The sequence below is a fragment of the Dermacentor albipictus genome, chromosome 7 (genome assembly GCF_038994185.2).
Source record: "Dermacentor albipictus isolate Rhodes 1998 colony chromosome 7, USDA_Dalb.pri_finalv2, whole genome shotgun sequence".
Lineage (NCBI taxonomy): Eukaryota > Metazoa > Arthropoda > Arachnida > Ixodida > Ixodidae > Dermacentor > Dermacentor albipictus.
The window spans coordinates 19,889,718-19,913,645 of NC_091827.1; the positions used below are offsets into that span (position 1 = coordinate 19,889,718).

At 43.7% G+C, this 23,928-nt stretch overlaps 1 protein-coding gene across 1 annotated transcript; it reads left to right on the top strand.

Annotated features, from left to right (window-relative positions):
• The first annotated feature begins 661 nt into the window (after positions 1 to 661).
• On the top strand, positions 662 to 23,750 carry lace (serine palmitoyltransferase long chain base subunit). The gene is made up of 10 exons (XM_065424747.2): positions 662 to 889; positions 6,155 to 6,331; positions 8,865 to 9,019; positions 10,807 to 10,952; positions 13,858 to 14,076; positions 15,498 to 15,603; positions 16,825 to 17,044; positions 19,106 to 19,368; positions 20,416 to 20,545; positions 22,882 to 23,750. The coding sequence occupies exons 1-10, from the start codon at positions 788 to 790 to the stop codon at positions 22,966 to 22,968; spliced, it is 1,605 nt and encodes a 534-aa protein (XP_065280819.1). The 5' UTR covers positions 662 to 787; the 3' UTR covers positions 22,969 to 23,750.
• Positions 23,751 to 23,928: the final 178 nt, after the last annotated feature.

Genomic DNA, 23,928 nt, shown 5'->3' on the forward strand with positions numbered 1-23,928 from the left:
GCGAGGTTGCTACTCATTCAGCCAATCACAGAAGCAAACAAAATCGTCGTCACGCGACCATTTCAAAATGGCGCCGTACTTGATACCTCCGGAGCGTCTGCTGTTCTTGAATAATCTTTTCATCGGAGGAAGCGATGAGGTGTGAAACAGACATGAACAAAGTTTATAGTAACATTGGATTTGGTCCCGAGGTAAAAAACGGGGCAAGCAACCTGGCTGAGTCATGAGCAGTCTGGATTATAATATGCCATATTGCTGCGAAATTTGAGCAATGTCAAATATAAGTGTGAAATCGCTTACATTTTCTTGTTTTCTTTTGTTTAAAGGAGTGTTAACTTAGTATTTACAACTTGTCGAGAATGCATAAATTTATTTAAAAGAAAAACAGTTTCGGTTTCATTTTTCAAGTCACCTGTTATGACGTCACGATATTTAGGTATTACGTCACCACCTTCCGCGTCATGCCATTAACGAAACAGAAACTAGTCAGTATAAAACCCGTTATAGTAAACTATCTGGGACGTACTGATGCTTATCAACAACGTGTTATGCTAAAGACAAATACGTTATATTCTTTTCATCAGTAGTGGGCGTAGTGACATTTATAATTTATGTTTAAGGGCGTAGCAATGATTGTGAGATGAACAGCGCTATTGAGGTATGCATCAAGCATCACGCGCCAGCGCGCCAGGTGGAGATGTGCGGCTGAGCTGTCTCCGGGACCCGGCACCTCCCAGTTAGTAAAAATAAGGAATCGGACGCCCACAAAAAAATCAGAACCGAAGTCATGGGTCTCAGAGAAGAGGACACAACAATACTGGACAAAACTTCTAACTACTGCAACGGTGTGTCCCACAGCGAAACGCCAAAAAGTGAAGCCAATGCAAAGGTACGTGCTAGCGCTGTGTAGGCTGTGCCTCGGCGGAGGTGCTCCGGAAACGTAACCCAGGTAGCGCACGCTTTCATTTATTTCTTTTTTCCCCTTCTTGCGTCTCCGATCCTATGATAGTGGCGTAGGCGTGCTGTTTGCGGGTCACGCTACACTTGCATTTGCCCCTAGCCCGGCATTGGCTTAGCCTTTGGCTGACGCGCTCTGCGCTCCGACCGAAATTGTGCCGTTCATCCGCGGACCATTGACAGAACGAGGTCTCCGCTGCTTACCGAAACCTTGGTGCGAGGTGAGCGCATCGGCGATCGCCAGCCTCGCGCGTGTCTGCTTGTTTTGTTGCTGCCCCCGTTCGGCCTTTCGAAAGCCTCTCTAGTGTGCACGGCCGGCACGTAATGCTCCTCTAGCCTTGACTTTTTTAACGCTGCTCCCTCCGTACACGCGACAGGCATGATCGCGCAGCTCGTCTAGCAGAGGTTCGTTCTCATTCTGCTCCACAGCGCGCCTTAGACTATTTCCAGTAAGTTTTCATTCATCGTGATCTTTTGTGCCTCGGCGGAGCGTCCGACCGACAAGGATCATTGACGATCAGCTCCGGTAGCTCGTTGCCGTCTGCACCCCGCAAGAGCATACCATCCATGCAGGAGCAGGTACGCCGGTATTTCTCGCATTTATTGCGCTGTCATTCGATGTTTGCCATCGCGATCACGTTTATCGCATTGTTCATTGTCGTTGTTTTGTTCCGAATATTCAGTGAATCGCACTCTTTCTGTCACAGTCTTTGACCATTCACTTGGTGCTGTACTGCGCCGCATAGCTGCTAGGAAACGGGTGACGCCGTACTATCGGCGCGCCGCTGATAGCGTTGCAAACGGGCGTCGTCTTTCACCGCCTTTGCGTAAGCAGAAGCGCTTCTCGTCATTGACCTTGCCTCGCATGCTGCAATCAGGAAAAAAAAAAAAAGACTATCTGACTATCTGAAGTTTAACGAATAATTTGATACCATCCGGGCAGGATAAATGAATACGTTTTGGTTTTACGTTTATGCCTGCGTCATTTGCATGTATGTCACCTTTACAATCCTGTGGCTTTTGTGGTAGCTCATCGTGTCGAGAGTGGCCGCGATGTTTTCCCGGTAGATACTTCCCAATCTCTTTCAGCCATTACACTTATTTGATGTTTCTGTCACTTTAAAAAAGTAACAAATGTAGTAGCTTATGAAAACGTAAAAAAAAACCAAAAAACAAACAGTAAGAACCTTGCGGATTTGTTAACATTCAGTTGTTAAAAGTATTGAGTCTGTTTTAATTCGATTGGCATTCTTTGGGAATTTCGCCCAGTTTGCAGTATGTCTCTGTGTCCATATCTAACATCTTGCACTCCAACTTGTTTCACTGGGTAGTCGATGGTCTGATACATAGAGCATTGGGCTGCTGTGCTGAGGGAACCTTCAAAATTTCTCCGGTGGGCGAAATAAAACCCTTTTCTTATATATTCAGGCAATGCTTGTCTAAATATATATACGCGCGGAGTTTGCGGTGGTGGTGCTAGATGGCGCAGCGTGCCCAGAGAAAAGCACAGTGGAGGAGCACTGCTGCAATACATGCCTCATACATGACACATTTCAGAGGGGGCAAAGCAGTGTGTCAATGTATTGCTTAAATGCTAATCACATTAGCGTCGACAGTCATCTTGGGATGGCTTCTGTCATAATTTTTTATAAAAACAACTTGATCCATATTTCAATGGAAGGGCGTAAAGTAAGAAGACAGATGCAGTCATATTGAGAACCTCTCCGGGTCTCTGCTACACTCTTAAAACAGTTGCACCTTTTGGGGTGCATATTTGTCCCACAACAATAATCGCCATCTGCCCTGCTTGCGTTCCCTTTCTTGAAAATGCTGTGCTCGCTACTTTCCTGGCGAGAATGCTACTTCACGCTGATAACGTGCATGCCGTTCATGAATGGGGAGTACCGGGCTCGCAGCGTTAAAGGAAATGCGGGCAAGACAGATGGCGATTGTTGTTGTGGGACAAGATACGCTCCAAAGGGTGTTAACTTTTTTATGACTGTAGTACTGCTTTGTGAGCTCTTGTAGAAGTCTGCCTTTTATCGCAGGAAGCAACTATTGCTTGATCCTGGTCGTGCTTCTATATTGATGTGATTTGCATTATTTGGGAATTTCATATAGTTTTTTGTATGTCTGTCCGTATCTAATCTCTTTCACTGCAATTTGGGTGAATAGGTGGCCCATGGTCTGATGGGTAGAGCATAGTGCTGCTGTGCTGAGGGAACTGGGTTTTAAACCAGCCCCGTCGGACCAACTTGGGTCACTAGGCATGTGACAAAAGAGAGAGAGAGAGAATAAAAAATATCCATTAAACTAAAATGACTTTAAAAAATTGTGTTGTTGCCTCTGCACAAAAATAGTTGCTTTGCAGTTTTTGGTGCAGTGCAAAGCACTGTGCACCAGAAACTAGCCTATCCCACTTTCTCACTGTATCACGTTGCTGCAAAGGTCTATATTGAAGCTTGCACCAGGTAGTCAGAAACTCTTCTAGGCAGTTGTGCATTCCCAGCAGACTCCCATAAATTAGCAGCGCATTTGGAAGTGAGTTCAGTAAAGGGGCTGTGCTGACAATGTGACTCTTATTGACCTTGATGCAAATTGTTTATTGTGTAGGAAAGCATTTTTCTTATCAGGTTTTCTCGTTAATATTTTTCCAAAGCATAAATAAAAGGGAACAGACTAGAAAAATCAAGCTGCGGCATCACTTGAATAAAACACATGTGCAGAATTGCCGCACTAATTCTCACTTCACCAGTAGCTTGGTATAAAGAGCATGGGGTTTATGTGGCAAATAAATAAATGCTAAAGAAATTAGTCTGTTGTTGCTCAGATTACACTATTGCTGCACTAAAGTGTTTATGGCCTGGAATGTTAGAATGAAGACAAAAAGCTGTACTTGTTCTCAGTTGGACCACGAAGTCAGTTTGAGTTGTCTGAAACTTTGTGTTGCAGGAATAGGCTAATAAGTATAGGCACCTTCTTTTTTCAGACGATGGGCGGGGGGACTTTTTTGCAATACAGCTAACAGGCAAATCAGTGTACCTGGTGATGAATACAGAAGTCAAATGTGACCAAGTCATGTTTGGCAGCACTGGGTGCTGTAAGTGTTTATTTTCAAGTTTGTCAGAGTGCAGCTAATGCACATTCTCGGTTCTTTCTGCGGTGAATTAATTTATAAAAAGATGCAACATTCAGTGATCCTTGAATTTTGTCATATTTGTGGCCAGTCAATATGTAATGGTAACTTAAGTGTTAAGGTTGAAAAGATTGAACTTTATCCACATCCTCCGTTTCCATAGTGTTCACAGTGAATGTCAAACAACATGCCCTATTTCACCACGTTGCTGCAGTTAGAAGGTTGCAGGGGTGTCAGCATTGACTGATACTGTGTTGAGTAGCACGCAGTGCACCAGAAATCAGCAGCTTAGAAATAATAGGACCACTTTTACTGACTTAATTATCGTACCTTCATGTCCACATAATTTAATATGGAAGTTGTTACAAAAAATGTAAGATAAATATCAGTGCAGTGAAAGAAAAACGTGTGGAATACAGGAGCTGCAAGTTATACAATATTAGCTAATGACTCGGGAAAGAGCAGGTTATCATTCAAATTTAATGTCAATATTTGTGGGAAGGTGGTGCCAAGTAGCAGATGTGCGAGGCAGTAAATACTGAAAAACACTTTGTGTGACGTGACTTGCTTTCACGTTTCGGTGTCAATGTAGTTATAACTATGGTTGCTGTACCATATTTTTTTAATGACTTCACATACCTTTCACCGTGATGTACAAATGACGTGGCTAATTTGTTAATTGCTGCATTGCCCAGAGCAAATTGGCAGCACTATGTTCATGTTTCTTACCTTTGTATGAAGTCGTATTTTTGTACTGGTCGCCTCAAGAATGAAATACCAACTCGCCCAGTAAACCATCCTTCTGAAGAGCAAGTGAAGTGGAGCATCGCACTCTATTTCAGTTTCAGTTTATTATAAGTTAACAAGCAATGATTTGGTACAAATAGTATGCAGGCGAGGGTCCCAAAGTCAATGAATGTGACAGGACCCTGGCTTCGAAAAAATAAATACATTGGTGTACAAAACATTAGTTTAATGTAGCAATATTGAAAAAATGGAAGATAAACAAATGAATGTGCAAAATGCAATACATTGGTAAGTGACCATTGTTAAAGAAGTACATAAGTCAAAAAGCATAACTATGTCAAGAAGCGTAAGCTAAGAATACATTTATTGTTGCCTTGTTGCATAGCTCTTGGCATTGAGGTCACGCAAGCGGCAATTCATTTGTGTTTCTCTTGGGAGCCACCTGCACGTTTTACACTGTGCTGCGTAAATAAGCCTCTTTGCTGCCCATTCATGGGTGCAAGAGCTCAGGTTCGGAAACATATGAATTGCAGTTGGTGGCTTAGTTGATAAACATTAATCTCATCTATCGTGTATGCCTATGAGGCATCCAGTGTTGTCGGAAAAGAAGGCTTCGATAACCTGCCACATTGCATGGAAAGATAGCAATTCTTATCTTTTGGCAGCAAACAAGTCAGCTATCCCTTATTTATCATAATATTGTGTTGGCCTGGGCTATCAGGTCATGGGGCTGTTGCACCGGCACGTGTGTTGGCTGCTATATTGGTATTAAAACACTGCATGCCTGCTTGTGCTGCCGAATCCTGCAGCACAGAGTTGGGCTCGGGTTTCTTGGCTGGATGAGGTTACTTCGCTTGACAGCAGCATGACCTTGCAAATTAGGGCGTGGAGTGGCTGCAAGGTGCGCAAGGTTAGTGTCTCTGATGTGCATTGAATGTGAGAGCGTGTGGGCTTTGCTGACTTGCAGAAGCAGTACCCAAGATGTCTCTGTACCCCAAGATGTCTCTGTTGAAATTGCCATCGAGACCTCCCACTGCTGGCATGTGATGTCATGCTGCGTGACTGTCCTTGCAAAACTGAAAGTGGTCATTAGACGAATCTTCAAAATAAAGGAATGCACACAGCACGTTTCGGAGTTCAACTTTGTGCTGCCAAAAATTAAAGAGAAAGTTTGAATGTTAATTAATACCATAGTAAGATCTTAATGTTAAAGATGTCAAGCCATCAAACAATGTAACAGTCAGCGCAGTTACTACCCGCTAGAAGGCTCCTACTAGATGCAACTGCAGGTAGGACTTTTCTTTTCACGTGCAGCATGAAGAGAAGAAGCCGCGTGTCCGGGGCAAAGACTACTTCGAGGAGACGCCCCTGCTCATGGCATTGAGCACGTATCTGAGCTATGTCATCCTGGGCATCTTCGGGCACATTCGGGACTTCATGCGTTCTACGGGGCTCGAAGAAACACACATGTCTACCGAGCTTGACCGGAAGGCAAGTTCTGGTGCACGAAGAAGCAGTGCATCTTTGATGGCAGATTAAGAACCGACTTTAACTCCTGCTGTCTCATGAGTTACATGACTCCTGCTGTCTCATGAGTTACATGAATATTGATTACTTTCATCTGCTTTGCTTCACTTATGCACCAAGTTCTTGACAGGCTTCTTCATTCCTTCTCATTGTCTCTTCCATGGATGTAAACATTTCAGGCATCATCTCGGAGTGTATATATTTAAATATAGATATGTTACCTACCTAGGAACATGGAAACCAGTTATAGTAAGGCAAGCATTTTAGAGAGAAAAAAAGTGCGTGTGTGAGGGATAATATGCAGTTGGCCATGTTGTCTTTTTGTGCTTGTAATGTTCGAGGTTGCTGTATATTGTGTCACATTTTGGCAGACATGAACACGCTGTGCTACTTGAGCTGCAACTGGGGTAACAGTAATAAAGCTGCCACCCCTGTAGTAATTAGTTTTCGAGGTCTGAATATGCTATGCTATTAGAGGTGCCACTGTGGTAACGGAAAGATAGCTGCCTTCTGTGCAGTAATTAGTTTTTGTGGTCTCACAAGCAAGTCTCGTTTTGGCAATCATTCATTCATTCATTCATTCATACTGCACCAGTGCCATTGTCACAGGCTGTAGCAAGAGGCAGGACGCTATACCAGCGTACAGGTTCACAGAATATACCTGGAATTCGAACTTGGAAACAACAAAAAGTTCTAAATTACAATAGCATGTAGTGAGTGGAAGTGTTTTGTTGCAAATAGTGTATATGAATTTGTACAAAACATCAAGAAAGATAGCATAAGTGATAACCATGAGGAAGAATGACATTAAGCATGCACATGACCTGATCCACTCAGGCTCTGCTTGCCGACAGCAACAAGCTTGTGGAAGACAGTTGTATTTGTCTTTCTGAAAATTAGCTAAAACAAATGCTACAGTTAATGAAAGTGGGCTTAATTTTGAAATAATGTTTGTAAAAGAGCACTACTTATGCACAACATGTAGTCACTGCTAATCGGTGCCCGTGAGGTGTAACGAGGGAAGTTTTAATGAACAGCTTGGCCTCTCCTGTTTTGCCTTACCTGATGGAACATATGTGTAGAGCTCCCATGCTAATCTGGGTCATTAAGTCTATTCTGCAGTCATTTACTCTTACTTATAGATTGAGATGTAATTGGTAATTAACATCAAAAGTTACATCTCTGTTCTGAAAAATAAGAAAGAAAGCACCAGCTGGTCCAGTGGTCTTCCTAAGCTTCACTGGAGGCTTTTTGTGAGAAAGCTGATGTTTTATATATTTGGCTTGACTGCCCAAAATCATGATTTTACCCGCTTGTAGCCGTGACACACGGGCACGCTTAAGGTTCTTTGAACTAAGGGAAGCCTGCTGGTAAGGTGCTCACATGAGGTGACGCATGACAAAGGAGCATCTCCTTTCTGGCTAGGGTGCCTTGTAAAGAGGGGCTTATCCAAACTAGTACTTTATGGGTGTAAAAGTGTAGCCTCGTGTGCAGCCCATCAACAACACAAAAGTTGTTAAAACACTTTGTGGTTTTGGTAATAGTTTTATTGCTTCTAAAACTGTTTCTTAAAGTTAGCAGATGACTAATTTGTCTCGCAGTGAGCTTTTATTGCAGCCATACTTTCAAATGCATGCAGCTGGCCTTGCTGCAGATGTCGCCACTGTCACATCACCCTACTTGCCTCGGGCAGCTTCGTCTGCATATTTTTCTAACCATCCAGCTTCGTCGGTGCAGCGATACAGGGAACTAGAATACATGGGCAGTGAGCCGACCAACGTGCGTTGCATGCTACTGCACGTGTCATTCAAAGTAGGGCTCGTAACAGCAGCTTTGTTGTCGCTAACTATTAAATGTGTCTAGCAAACTGTAGCTCTACCCAAGACCGATCTGGAGTGCATGTCTGGTCAGGCTCCTGATGTGCAATCCAGATTGGCCATGCTCCAGTGCTAGCGGCATGCTCGCTCATTGCTCGTTGCTGTTGAACAAAATTCCAATTTCGCTACTAACAAAAAAAAAACACTGATAATAATGAATGTATGAACGGTAATGCTGTGGCAGGTCTTTTATGAATCATGCTTTCTCTTTTTTATGCTTTGTTTTCTTGCTTAGCATTGTCAAGATGCAAAATTTTTTAACTTTTTGTCTGTTTCAGTTTTAAGAAGCAGCGCCTTCTGTTTTCCTGCTGCACTTTCTGAAAAAAAAATATAGAGGAGACCATGCCGTACCCTATGTCACCGGCGAAATTCCTTTTTGCAAGGGGTCCTTCAGCGTCAAGTTAAGGGGTTCACTTCAAAGGACTGTAGTTCACCCATGTGTCAGGGGTATTAGTTAACTTTATAGAGTTAGTTGTGCATTTGGGGGTCGACAAGTCCTTTTATTTGACTACATTGCTGGACCCAAACTTCACTAGTTCTGTGCATGTTGCGTTGCATTTCAGACCTCAACTAGCTGCATTTTGTGCCTGCACTCACCAGTGTTTGCTCTCTCCTGACAGGGATATGTTCCTCTGTACCAGAGCTTCGAGAGCTTCTACACGCGCAACGTGTATAGACGCATTCGTGACTGCCTCAATCAACCCATATGCAGTGTGCCAGGGGCTGTCATCGATCTGGTGGACCGTGTCAGTTATGACAACAACTGGACTTTTGTGTACGTCATGTCCTGTGAACTTAAGTGAGATCTGAGATTCTCATGAAATATACAGGTTTCACTACCCCTGGTCAGTGACTATGCTAAGCAGCTCCAATAGCATGCAGCCTTTCACATGACCAATTCCAATCATACGACTGGTCAAATGTTTGCTGAAGGAATTATGAAGATTGTTCTTCGCTTGAATGCCGCTGTCCATTGCTTTGTAACTTGGTCACTTTGTGTCTCTGCAAGTGCGAAAATTCGTTCACGAAATGGCAGATTGGATTATTGGCAACACGGTGGAAGTTACAGTTCTCCACCATGTGAGATGCATGGGTCAGGAACAAACCTTCCAAAGACGTGCATCTCGGCAACAAAACATACAGCAGGGATTGCGATGGTGCCTGCTCTTCAGTTGTGGGAATTTGGCTTAAATGGAGGCATGCTGTGTATGTATGCTTCCTGTACGCAGTAAGTCGGGGGCATGAGCGTCGAGGCAGCCTAGAGTGGCATCGTAAATCTTGGAGGCCATGATAGTTGTACTCTTCTGAACGCTCAGCTTATTGTGCTGACAAACCACAAATGTAACACACTTTGTTCACTTAACAGTACTTTTCAGGCTTAATTTCAATCACAAAAGAAGGGAGTTTATATTTTGTGATGCTCCCTTTAATGTGACCTATTACATCATTTTGTGAACTAGTGAAGCAAAGTTATAACGCAACTTATTATGTTTTGGGCAGCGAATCGTCTTGGAGGACTAGTAGTAGAGTGTCCATATCAGAATTGTAAAATTCTTGGTTTGAACTCAAATAACGAGGGAAATTTCTTCCTTATTTTATGCATGTTGTCAAAGCGTTTGAATGTGATGTTACATGCGGTTAACAAGACAGTCTCATTCCTAGCGCATCGCTTCTTAGCTCAGTAAAATGACCATAGAAAATTGTTGGTGCTTTCGATTATTCTCTGCAGATATGAGAATGCTTAAAGTAACACGAATGCACCTAGCCAGTCTCTGGCGAACTAGAAGGAAAGCATGCGACGGCCTTACTGCATCTTTGTAACAGCAATTATGACTTAACACTAGTGGGCTGATTTCATATTCCAAAGAATGCAATCACTTAACAATGATTGATCTCACTGTTCCCTTGCTGGCTGTTGCCTCTTGAGGTGTATGTGTGTGTGCGGCACGTATCTCATCTTCCTCACTGACCTGGCTGCCACATAATCTTGTGCAAGTGCTGACTGGAGAAGAGAAGACAGAGGCACGGTAGTCCTTGCTTGGTCTGCCCATGACTACTTTTGAGAATAGGTTTCAATCAGAAAAGAAGGGATTCCATATTTTTTGTGTTATCTCTAACATGACCCATTAAAACCATTTTGTGAATTAAGAGTAAGGTAATACTAACACGAATCTTTCTTGCGGGCAGTGCGGTGCAGCTGTGGAGTAGAACCAGAGCACCTGAATTACAGCTGGGGGGTCTTTGTTTGAATCCATCTAATGATAATTTTTTTTTAAATTTGATTTACATTGCCGAGATAGTGCCCATGGTGTCTTCTTCTCATCTCGTGTCCCCGTCTAATTGCGCTGTTAAAACCAGGATTGGGACTGACGTTACAGAGATAGCCTGTTTCATAGCTCGTAACTTCCTAGTGCAGTAAAATTGAACTTAAGCGCCCTTCGGGTTTTTAACCATATGGCGAGGCTATATATTGCAGCTCGTCTTTGCTACAGGGGTACCCTGCAGACTCCCTTATCACCAGCATGATCATAGTGTGTGGCCCTTCTGTCGTTTGTTGTGTAGGATGCCTGGTACAGTGACAAAAGCCATCAACATGGGTTCCTACAACTACTTAGGATTTGCTGAAAATTCAGGACCTGTCGTTGATGAGGTACAGAGGTCTATCGAGCATTACGGCAGTGGAACTTGCAGCAGTCGTCATGAACTGGGTATGTGAATAATTTCTTGTACCCTTTCTTCTTTTTCACCTATGGTGTACCATTATTATAGCCATTACACAATTGTTAGAGCATTTCTGGAAATATTTACTTACCTGGGGTTCGTATTTGTGTGCAACATTGTGCGGCAGTGTGATGTTTAAGTTTGGGCCTGCTTGGTGGTTTTGAGCAGGTTGAACGCTGAGAGACTGCCTTCCTGCAATTGGCAGTTGCAAAAGAACTTGTTCCGACGTTGAGAACTTTATTTTACTGCGACAGCAGGTGACAGCTTGAATGCAATGCCCATCTGTCTGTCCTTTCCTTCACGCTGATGGCAATGACCATTGCCATCACAATAATGCTGGTGACTGGTGTCCTCGTCAGCATTGTTGTGTCATTGTCGGGTAGCCTCCTCATTGTTACCTTTATACCCGCCGTGGTTGCTCAGTGGCTATGGTGTTGGGCTGCTGAGCACGAGGTCGCGGGTTCGAATCCCGGCCACGGCGGCCGCATTTCGATGGGGGCGAAATGCGAAAACACCCGTGTGCTTAGATTTAGGTGCACGTTAAAGAACCCCAGGTGGTCAAAATTTCCGGAGTCCTCCACTACGGCGTGCCTCATAATCAGAAAGGGGTTTTGGCACGTGAAACCCCAAATATTATTGTTACCTTTGTCCTCGCTTTGGGGTGAAGAAGACAATTTTGCGCACCACCGCCGCATTGTAATCTGAGCTCATGTCTCTTTGGTAACATGCTGTTCGGAGCAGAAAGCTCTACTCACCATTCTATCATGCAGTGTTTGTGCTTAGTCATTTGCACAAGGGTGGCGGCGCCTGTGCATGTATTCTGGAGACCACAAGAGGTGATACTGCTATGATTGTGTCGCCTAGTGTTCTCTTTTTGATGTATCTTTCATTCTGTCTTTCTGCGTGTAGTGTTTATCTCCTGTGCGGCCAATCCCCCTCGTGAATATGAGAAATGTTTTGAGGCCACAACAACAGTAGCAGTTTCCACTGTGAAAGTCTGCTGCTGTCACTGTAAATGAGTTCTTAGATGGAGGAATTGCTCAAGTCTGCCTAGTTTTTTGCAGTTACCGGTGTTTAGTGATCAATCACAACACATGTATGATATATTTGCATGCTTTTAAAGCCTTCTACAAGACGAGTTGGGTGGAGAGTTGGGTGATTTAGCTGTGCTGCAGAGTGAAAACATCACTGAACAAGAGAGAGCTGGTGGACAGATGCAGTAGTGGCTGTCAGCCAATGTTTGTCATTGTGATTTTACCACAGGGCTAGTTGATACATAATGTTTTAGAACAATAGCAGTGTTAAAAATGGAACAAGAGAGAGACAGACAAACAGCTGAGTATAGGAACATGTGGCATGATTGCAAGAACCATCTTATTCACATGACTACGCGAGCATGCTACGTCTAAACCAATGACAGACACAAAATGTAAACATTTGGCAGAATCATGCCAGAAGAAGTTAGGCTGAGCAATAACAGTGTTCCAGTTTGCACTAACAAGGTAAGCATAAACCTAGGTGTGCGCAAATATTCAAAGACTTCGAATATCATCGAATATTACATTTTTAATATTTGTATTCGATTTTAATAATATATATCTGAAAATTGTCGAATATTCGGTTGGATACAAATATTTGCATCAAATCGAATATATTGCTGGCTGTGCGGGAGCAGACACGGTTTTTAGCATTTGTTTCTATCTAATCTAAGAATATTGGGTGATTTTGTGCCGAATTTTGCGATTTCGTGCTGCTAGCTTAATTTTGCCTCTAAATCACACTTAGCCATTAAACGTCGAAACTGTGCAGGAAAGCCATCCTCAGTAGCAAGGTGCACGAGCTTGTGGGCAGCGAGGGTGTACTTTTCTTTTTGCTCCACCACCCTCAGTTTCGAGCGTATTGCTTGATAGCAAATGCTGGCACAGAGTCAAATGCATCCAAGTTTGCGGGCATTTGATGCGGTATAATAATGCACAGGCTGCGAGGACAGCTAGTGGGAATTACTAAATTTTCCACGTTAACATGAGCCAAATATAGTGTTTTAGTATAATGGCTTACTAGACTAGTCTGTAACATTGACATTTCACTTGCAATGTTCCAACATAACAAATTAGCCCAACTTGCAAATGAATGCATATGCATATCATTATTAAATATTCAATTCGACATTTGAAGCTAAGTATTCATATTTAAGAACCTTGATATTCACACACCCCTACATTAATATGTGCAAACTGTAGAGTGCGGTTGTTTCTGTCATTATTATTATCATTAACGGTAGAATACAGCTGAAATTGGCATGCACATTACAACTTGATAAAAAGTAAAAAGTTAAAGTTTAGTGTCTTTGTCTCTCCAGTGAATACAGTCGCTGACCGATAGTTCAAACTCAGCAAGGACCGCCAAAATGTCTGAATAATCGGGAGTTCCAGAAATAAATGGGGGGTCTACCCAAAAATAAGTTAACTTATTCCATAAGTGACTTTTTGGTCACTTGTGCCTTTTGTGCCATATTCATAGATCATCACTTTCGGAGATACTTTCAATTTCTCATGACTATAGCGCAAGACACATCAGCGCCTGTGAGTGACTCTTGTTTTCATGCTTAACTTCAGCACACAACAGATTATAAATGACATCATAATAAGTATAAAGGATTGATGACACAAAATTGTTAGCGGTCTTGAAGGTATTTATACCATGGGCTTCATAACTTTATGCCCATTGCAGTGCAGGTGAGCAATGGTTAACAGTGTGTGTTTGTCTGTTTCTTCGACACAGTAACCCCACCCTGGTCTTCCGTAAGTGTTCACACACACACAAAAAAAAGAAGAGACGCACTGTTAATCTAGTGTGCACTTGTGCTGATGATAACATCTGTCGGCGCTGCAGGCACCCTGGCCATCCACCAGGAGCTGGAAGAACTGATGGCACGATTCCTGGGTGTGGAAGCATGCCTGACGGTGGGCATGGGCTTTGCCACCAACTCGACCAACATTCCTGGCTTGGCTCAGAAGGGCTGCCTGCTGCTTAGTGACGAGCTCAACCACGCCTCGCTTATTTTGGGCTGCCGTTTGTCGGGTGCCACCATCCGTGTGTTCAAGCATAACGGTACGTTTCTCGGCCACTGTGTGGTGGAAGTAGTTGCACACAGGCTTGCCAACTCTTGAGTGGTCAAAGTCTGGGCACGAGAGGGGCAGCTGCTGGCGATGATTGACCCTTTCAGGGCCAAGAGCTGCCAGTCTGCGCATGCAACAATGTTTCACAAATATTTCTTATTTGTTGTTTTCCTACCATGTCGCGATTTACAACAAGGTGCAGAGTTACCTGGCTAACACGGGTACCAGCATAGGTAGAGGAGCTGGGAACGATTAAGGCCTGCAACAGAACTAGAACCAGGACAAATAAAAATGGACAAATGTTCATGACAATGCAAAGAGGAAGACAAAAGAAAAGAATGTAAAGCGATCTGTCAGGCATTACAAACAAGAAATTTGGTTTATTGATTGTTATTGAGTAGAAAATGAAGCAAAAGTCGGGGCATTTCGGCTGTCCTAACTGGCTCTAGTTGAGACTAGGGACATTTGATAAAAAATTGTGATGGTTGGCAACCCTAGTTGCGCATGGAATCGTCGTGTGGTGCCTGTACAATTTAGTCATGCAAGTTGTGAGACTTTTATGTATCCCTCATCAAAATTCGCACTAAACATTTGGAGGCAGAAAAAGTGTTCCTGTAGTGGCTTATTGATACTAATTGGAGGACAAATGCCAACACATTGTTTTGTTTACTATGCAGCACATTGCAGCGTAAGCTTGCTCCTTTGTGGTTATTAGCTGTCCATTTCTCACGCAACAACTTTGGCGCTTCAATTTGATGGTTGAAACATGGGTACATGCTTAACTGTCATGATTCAAAGCAGTGCAATGATGCTGACAAAACTAGACAGTTTTTTTTTTTTTTTTTTACAGCCGACATATTAGCTTTAGGTTCCGTTCCAGAAGTGAAAAATAATGGCTCAGCATGGCTTTTCAGTTCAGGTTTGCTTCGGTTCAGCACCCCGGTTTGTACACCTACATAAGTTTGTCGAAAATCTCAGTGTATTGTATCTACATCTTACTTAGCTCGCTACCCGCCGTGGTTGCTCAGTGGCTATGGTGTTGGGCTGCTGAGCACGAGGTCGCGGGATCGAATCCCGGCCACGGCGGCCGCATTTCGATGGGGGCGAAATGCGAAAACACCCGTGTACTTAGATTTAGGTGCACGTTAAAGAACCCCAGGTGGTCAAAATTTCCGGAGTCCTCCACTACGGCGTGCCTCATAATCAGAAAGTGGTTTTGGCACGTAACACCCCAAATATTATTATTATTATTACTTAGCTCGCTTGGAGCTGTGTGCATGAAATTTAGTGAGGGTTGAATTCCTGGATGCTCATCATGCAGATGTCTCAGAACTAAGTATGGAACTTGTGTCTGTACAAGCCAGAAGGTTGAATATAGAACCTTATTTGGTCTTTTGGATTTCTTTAATGCAGACATGAAAGATCTTGAACGGAAATTGCGGGATGCGATAGTTGAAGGTCAACCACGAACACACAGACCATGGAAGAAGATCATCATCATTGTGGAGGGTGTGTACAGGTACGTGAAGTGAATTGAGCTTACTGCTGCTAAGCTGCTCTTTTAGCTGATGCAGCAGTTAGTTAACAGAGTTTAAAGGACGATAAAGAGAAACACTAAATCAGTTTAGACTGATAAAGTATTCTTTAAGAACTCTTATTTTATTTTTATAATACATTCAGTGACCAATATCATTCGGACACCTTCAGATGTTTTCGTGGCCCCTAGGCTGTCTGAAATATCGGGACTTTCACTGTAGTGGGTTGATTAACACAAAGGAAAACTAAAGGCTGAACTTCCATCTGTTTAATTTTGCACTAAGGTCACAGCAATGGTGTGTCACTGTAACGTCATGGTCTTCAAGATATTTTCTTGAATTTGGGCCATTGTGCTGTGCAACAGTTATTGAAACTTGCTTAGTTCTGTCTTTGGCTATTTTGAATTACAATGTAGTCCATCTTCATCAGTAAAGAATTAACTAAGCCCAAGCAGACGGCATCAAAGACGGCATCAAAATCGATGATGTCATGGCAAGCTGGTACAGCAGCATCAGTTTGGCATTGTGATCTGTCTGCTGTCCCTGCGTCTTTTCTTTCTTGCCACGCCTCTTAACACGGTATGAGAGACTGAGAAATATCACGATGCAGAGTGGCACAAGTGTAATGAGGACAGAAGTGATGCTAGGGTGCGTTTCAAGCTAGAACTAACACCTACGGTGCCCTGCTGCTATTCTTTCCATGAAAAGATAAGGGAAAAAATGAAGCGGCTTACTAACAGAACTCTAACCTGAAGAAGCACTTGGACAGAATGATAGGTTATATGTTTCTTCTTTAATTTCTCAGATTTGTACCATGTTCCCGAGGGATAACTAAATGCTACTTGTGATAATGCAATCCATGTGCTTAAACAATGACCTGCCTTTCCATTGTAATTGCAAACACATGAAAACACAATGCTATAGACCACACCACAAATACATGGAACAATCTGGACATTTGCTCACCAGAACATCAGTCAAACTGATATTAGGCTTATGAGTATAAATGTTCACAGGCTGGCAGGTATGTTGTCTATTTTCTTGCCTAGTGTTTCACCACCCTTTGTGCTGTTTAGCCAGCTATGAAGTCATACAAACTCGCTCAACATTCTGTTCTTGTAGGATCAAATAATCCAAGTTTGCCTAATCGTGAGTAGTACACTGACCATGTTCACCCTCATGATGTTGCTCTCATTTCATTGCAGCATGGAAGGCTCCATAGTGATGTTGCCTGAGATTGTAGCCCTGAAGAAGAAGTACCGGGCGTATGTGTACCTAGATGAGGCACACAGTGTGGGTGCCTTGGGACCAAAGGGGCGTGGGGTGGTCGACTACTTCGGTCTCGACCCGCGGGACATTGACCTTCTCATGGGTACTTTCACGAAAAGCTTCGGTGCCGCAGGAGGCTACATTGCTGGGTCAAAGGTAAGTTGCAAGGCAGTGTTATGAACTGTAAGGTGCCCCAAGGAGACACATAAAAAAAAAGAAGTTAAGCCGCACATTAGCAAGTTATGCTAAAAGGTTAGCAAGTTAACTAAAAAGGTCATTCTTGCTTTGAGATGAGGCCTGATAAGCAAAAATAGGTGGAAAAACGAAGGGCAGGTGGTGCTGCCGCCTTCAAGTTTTTGTACCAGTGTGCCGTGATGTCGTGGATCTCGGGCCCACAACATTTTTTTATTGGTAATGACGGCCTAGATTGCATTCGTAAAGAGCCAATGACTTAACAGGTTTCAAGAACTTTTGCTCTGTCACAACTGCCCAAGTGCAAGTAGGTACATTGAAATCCATGATGTCACAGTGACGTGCCATATTACATTGCAAAATTCAGAAAATGAAATCTCGTCCTTAATTTTAAAGTAAAGCTTTCTTTCGCGCTTCTTTTGACTTTACCACTGCTGCTGTTGCTGTCTTGCAGGCCGCATTGGGGGGTGGTTCACAGCATGCACATACATGGCAGGAGCATGGCAGAGAGGAAAGGCAACGCGAGAAACTTGTTTGTGCCTTTCCATTGCGTGTGCCACAATGCCCTCTGGAGCTCCCTGGGTGCCGCCACAATAGCCTCCAGATGTCTGTAATTATCCGGGACTCCCCGCAATAGCATTGCAGAAACTGCAGTGCCTACCCTTATACTACCGTGCAACAGTCCAGAGGGGAGGTAGACAGTGTGGTAGAAAGGAGGCGTGTGCTGAATTGGGCTGGTTGGTTCATGACGATGGAAATCAAAACAGTGCAAAGGACAGGATCAAAGCAGAGACAATGTAAATTTTCTGCAGCAGCATGATGGTATTGCTGACAAAAATTCACACCAGCAGTAAAGTAAAATACGCTTGGTTACTGCAATATTAGCTGTATTTGTCTGGTTGAGTTCTGTGCCACCAGGTAGCTGCACTGTGCAGGCTGTTCATGTTGGCGCCTTTGCTTATCTGGCTCACTCGAGTACAGGGCATGCTAAAGCTCTCTAATAACAGCCTTGCCACTCTATCCTCGCACCTACCATACATGAGGGGAAAGCAGGAAAGGGAAAAGGAGACCAAAGAAGGCACGCAATCACTACTACTAGATATGACAGCGGTTGCAGACAAACTGAATAAACTTTAGTTCAAGGTATGGCTCAGCATGTATCTGCTAGTATTTCTGAAAAATAAACGCAATGAAAATTTGTCAAGTGGACAAGTGACGCCACCGTGCAGACGTAAAGCCGTATTAAAGCACCGTGGGGTCTAGGCGACACTGTGGAAGTGGCCGCACGTCAAATCAACACTTCTGTACCTGCCATGGTAGCTTTGCAGCTATGGCGTTGCTCGAGATCGCAGGTTCCGCCCCTATGGCATGCCTGATAATCTGATTGTGGTTTTGGTATGTACAGCCCCATATTTCAAATAATATTTAACACTTTTACCACATTGCGAAGTGCCGTGCGTGGGGGTACACTCTGTGAGAGGCTAGGGCTGAAGGCAAGCTCCGGATCTGTCCTTCGGAACAGTCCGGAACAGTCCTTCAGCAGTACTCCCCAACCCATAGAGCGTGTAATCGCAGCTACGTTGGGTTTGGGCGAATAAGGCAACCAGCGCCATCAACTCTAGCAATGTTTATTGCCGCGAGCAGTAAGCAACACTTCCAGAAGGAAAGCACACTCTGTAATAAGTAATGAATAGACTTGCCTCATAGCACGTGATAGTTGGGCAATGGAGTCACTCACGGGTTGCGGCAGGTATTCGTTAGGATGTTGATCAGGTTCGAGGTCGGGACGCCAGCGAGAGTTTCCCCCGATGACACCCTTTTATAGCTTTTTACCTTTGTGAGATGAATTTTGTTTTTTAACTTGAGCGATCAAGCTCTTATAGTGAAATCAAAGAAAGCAACTATACTAGCCTTTGGCAGCTCATAGAATATAAATAACTATGTAGCTATCAGAGCCACAGAAGATAATAAATTGAGCAAAATTGGAGCTCCTGTGTTGGCTGAAATGTGTATATGTTGTTTCAGGCGGTCATAGATCACCTTCGGGCGCAGTCGCACAGCTTCTGCTATGCGGCCAGCATGACGGCTCCGGTGGCCCAGCAGATCATCTCCACCTGCCGCGTCATAATGGGTGAAACGGGGGATGGCGAGGGACAGCGGCGCATTGAGCGGTTGGCACGCAACACGCACTACTTCAGGCGCCGTCTGCAACAGATGGGCTTCATCATCTACGGCAACGAGGACTCGCCTGTCGTGCCGCTCATGCTATACCTGCCTTCTAAGATTGCGTGAGTCTCTTGCGCCTGGGCCGCTTGACTAGCACCTCGCAGAAATTTCCAGAACACAGATGCAACAAGCTTTCTTCTCGGCTTGTGTGGGTAGCTAACCTATAGTTGAGAGGTGCACTGTGCAGAGCTTCAAAACAAGAGATAAGTTATTAATTAATGTGTTAATTATTGTTTTTTGTATCCTGTATCTTAATTACATCGTTCTGTCTCAATTATTTTTATGATGTATCTTGGACACATTAATGTATTAGTTGCATTTCGTTTTATGTTGCCAACCACCTGTATTTGTTGTGTAATCTCCTCCACTTCCTACTCTAATGCCTACCATTGGGCGCTGTAGGCAAGAGAATAAATAAAAAGAAGTACTAGAACAAGGAATGTCTCTAAGGCCAACATTTTCAAGAGGGAACTTGTGAAAGAAAAGGGGAGTTGCCCTGGCGATAAGTCTCCTTGTCGAAATGTTGGTTCAGTGACATTCTTTGTTAGATGACTGTTATTAATCACTGTGCAGAGCTTGTTGGTTGGCTTCTGATAGCACGCTTAGACTAAAAAAAAAATTTGGTGTTTCATTGTTGAAGCCACAATGAAATTAAGCAGTGGCTCTGTGCAATTAGATACATATTTCCTTTGCAATAGGCAACAAGGAAAGTGCACAGAGTAGACTGAAATGTTTTTGAATGCTGAGACCCAGCAGGTGTTGAGTTTGGCCAGGGCCCCTATCAAATGCATTTCGGAGCCAGCTTTGGTGATCAAATCTCGCTGTAATTTTCTGTGTGCCATTTCTGTGCACCATTTCTGTGCGATTTGTTGTTTTTATGATCAGAGTCTGGTTAGGCAGCAAAATTGTGCTTAACATATCTGATAGTTAGGGTCATGTTAGGCTACTCACTACATATGTTGGTCCCGTCGTCTTGAATATCTTGTACCAATTGCGATGTTTACAGTGCAGGCAGAAGCTTTCATGCATTTGTGAATTTAGATATTGCGAGATTTGCTTTTCCTTACGCTTTTGTTCCCTTCCCTGCTGCTTTTGTTTTTTCTTCACAGTGGCCTTGTGCGTTACCTCATGAAGAGGGGTGTTGCCACAGTTGGAGTTGGCTTCCCCGCGACACCACTTCTGGAAGCACGAGCTCGCTTTTGCATGTCAGCTTCTCACACAAAGGAAATGTTGGACCAGGTGAGGCTGCTCTCGAGGCCAACTCGAAGTGGCGAAGTTGACTGCGATGTCGTAGCTGCAAATGGCTAAAAGGGCAGGCAGAAAGATGTGAAGAGCCTACTCACCATGTACAGTCAAATCTCATTACATAATGAAACGGGTTCTAACAAACTGCTGGATGTAACAGAGTAATCCATAGAGCTTCCTATGAAAACTACCAGTGGGAACCGTGGTGCTAGTTTCTATGGGAGCTGGAAGCATGGTGGTTCAGCCAGCATGGATATGATGCTTAGTGCTAGGATTTGCCTAAGCTTCGCCCTTCTGGCTTCAAACAGCTTTTTGAGTTGCAAATTTTTCATTTTTGACAAAATATTGCGTTACACACAAAATAATTATGCATGTGCACACGATATTACTGCCTTCTGTGTTTAGAAGTACAGGATTGCTTAGAAATCTATATTGATAAAGGCATATAGAGTGCAGCAAACTAAGTCGTGAGAATGTCTGAAGCCGCAAGCACTAAGATCGAACATATCCATGTACTAGTCATCATTACCATGGTAGCCGAATGATTGCAGCACCAGTTCTCTCTAGTAACTTTGATATGAAATGCTAGGAAGTAATTGCACTGGTGTAAGCACCTGTGGTGGAAAAGGTGCCCCAAGGCCAAGTTCTCATTGCTGAATACTCGAAACAGCAGCAGCAGTGGCAGTAATAGAACTCGGTGCTGGACTGAAAAGGATTGAACGGGTGTTCGAAAGTTGGGCACTATATTTGTGGCATGCGCATGCGGCATACCATTTCGAAAAGAGCTTCAAGGAGTCCGGGGCGAGACCAGATGAAGAGAGCTAAAAAGTTTCCCCAAATTAGTGGGAACGTGGAGCCATTGTAAGGAAACACCACAGGATGCAAGGATGCGCAGGATGCAATTTCAGAATTTTTTTTGTGGAACCAGTGCAGCTGGCTGTACATCTGAAGTGGCAGCAAGATCTACGTCAAATCTTTAGAGGTTCATTTTTCAGCTCTATCTCTACATGTGTCTTTCACATATACCGATGAGCAAAACGAGAAGGTAAAAGTGGTAGCCAACATTTCGACAAGTGCAATTTCTTCTTCAAGGCCTTGAAAAAGGCAAGTCCACTTGCTGAAATGTTGGCTTCCGCTTTTACCTTGTTCTCATTTTGCTCATCGTCTTCAATTTCCATTTCCTGTCTTCCCCGTGTTTTCCCTTCATATATACCATGTGTCCCAGTTAATGTTAGCCAAGCTTTTCAACAAAGAGAGAAAGGTTAAGAAAACATGGGGCAAGATACAATTATAAGACCTACGGTGTCCAGTCGTGAGAGATATGACAACTCGACAGCATAGGTCTTAAAATTGTGCCTTGCACCATGTTTCCTAAGTATTTTCTTCCATTAAACAGCTTGGCTAATGTTGCTCGGGACACCCTATATATTTTCTGTGCCTCAAATAAAGATTTCACTTGCTAGTCAGCCATGTGTGGTTTTGTTCCTTCTTTTCCCTGTCTGTAAATTTAGCCTGTTTGCTGCCATCACCAGTCGATAGTTGGCACCTGTGTTCTATCTTCCTGTGGTCCTTTAACTAGCACTATTCTTTTTTTTTTTTTTCGGGGGGGGGGCGGGGGGGGGGTGTTTGTTGCATCTGTAGAAGTAAGGTTTGCTCTGGCAGTGAATGAGGATAACTATCAGTACGAGTGTAGGCCGGAGAATAATGTAACAAGGCATGTTCAAGCATGCATATGCACATGTGCATATCATCTCTTGCTGCGCTTGCTGATATTCCAAGGCCTCCAGCATGTGCCTTGCACACCTTATTGTGCGGGCACTCTTGGCACTCATGAGAAAGGCTTATTGAGGCAAGAACATCTTGTGGCACCACCCTCTTCAAGCAGAAAGCAGATGGACTCGCAATTCCTGAATGTGCTTCCACGCGATGGGCGTACTACTGCTGTGTGTAGTTATTTCATCTCGTCCCCAGGGGCAGTAGTGACGTAGGATGTGTTGGCAGGGAGTTAACCACACATAAGACATGGCACACTGCATGTAATTTTCACCTTGTAGGCAAGCTGTGCTGCTAAGGTGGAGTTTTTTTCTGCGCGAGTAGCTGTATTGGGACCTTATCAAAAGGTCTACATGGCAGTGAGCTCCAAGTGACATCGCAATCACAGAAGGAAGATAACGTGTTGGAGGAACTAGACATCTGAGAGATGCTGTGGTGTGCGCACACGCATATAATTTTGGAGCATGGTTGGGTAGTGAGCAGTTCACTTGTTATGAAGTGACTGGCATTGGTAGTGGAAAATGCTCTAAGTGCTGCATTGTATTGCTTTTTTTCAGGCTCTGAGTGTTATTGACAAGGCAGGTGATTACCTCTACCTGAAGCTGTCCAGAAAGAAGAGAAGCACGGAAGAAATAGTCTACTGATTGTTGAACTACAGATGTGTAGCTAGGTGGCTGTCTTCAAAGCCTGCAGCAGCAGCAGCAGTGGGCATGGTGCCAGGAGGTGCACTGCTTTTCTGCTGTGCACGTCCAAAGCCTGAAAATTGTGCTGCAAGTGGCGCATCAAGGTGCTGTGCAAAAACTGGGTCCAGTGTGATTTAGGGAACTGTTCATCAACCCCTGGCCTGCTTTTCCAAGTTGAACTCGAGACATCAAAAGAAAAGAAAAAAAAAATAAGAACACGTGCCTCAGCCTCATGCTTTCTTAGTGTGTGTTCACTTTGTGGCTTAATGTTTGTTTCAACTGTCTGTCGCCCGTCTTCTGTTTTTGGTGCATCGAGGGGTTGTTTCCCTCAAATGTACTCTCAATTTCATTCAGAAGTAGTTGTTAGAATGCCGTTGATGTGTGGCGTCTCTTTTGAAGTAATGCTGTGTGCGTGCGTTTTTTTTTGTCATTTCTCACAGAGTGAGATGGTAAACGGAAATGTGTGGGTGCAGAGTCGTAACTCGCGGATATTTCAACATGTTCAGTACATTTGTAACAAAGGACAAAGAGGCCATGTATAAAATCGGGTGCAAAGGAAAAACTAGCCGCACGTATTTCTTGCTTCTGTAGTAAGCGGCACCATCGTTACTATTTCGTTTGAATAAATGCACGACTGTAGTTGGGACAAGCGACGTTGCAGCATAAAAACAATTGCAACTAACCAAAACTGATATGGAAACTGTTCCTGAGGCATAATAAAACAATCGTAGTTTTTTTATGTATTCCTTGTGCGTACGTTGCTATGAGCGAGACAGCGCTCCATTTTTGGTATGCTGCTTGCGCCTGCGTCAAGCGATGATCAGATCGGCCGGAAAAATAGAAGCTGATCAAAAAAGGAAAAAAAAAAAGAAGGTAATCGATATCACTGTCGATCACAGCGCCACGAAATGCAGCCTCCAC

Excerpts from the sequence above, each read along its gene's own strand:
- lace (XM_065424747.2), top strand. The coding sequence starts at position 788 with ATGGGTCTCAGAGAAGAGGACACAACAATACTGGACAAAACTTCTAAC. Across the intron at positions 890-6,154 it reads AAAGTGAAGCCAATGCAAAG|CATGAAGAGAAGAAGCCGCG; the intron begins GTACGTGCTAGC and ends TTTCACGTGCAG. Across the intron at positions 6,332-8,864 it reads CTACCGAGCTTGACCGGAAG|GGATATGTTCCTCTGTACCA; the intron begins GCAAGTTCTGGT and ends CTCTCCTGACAG.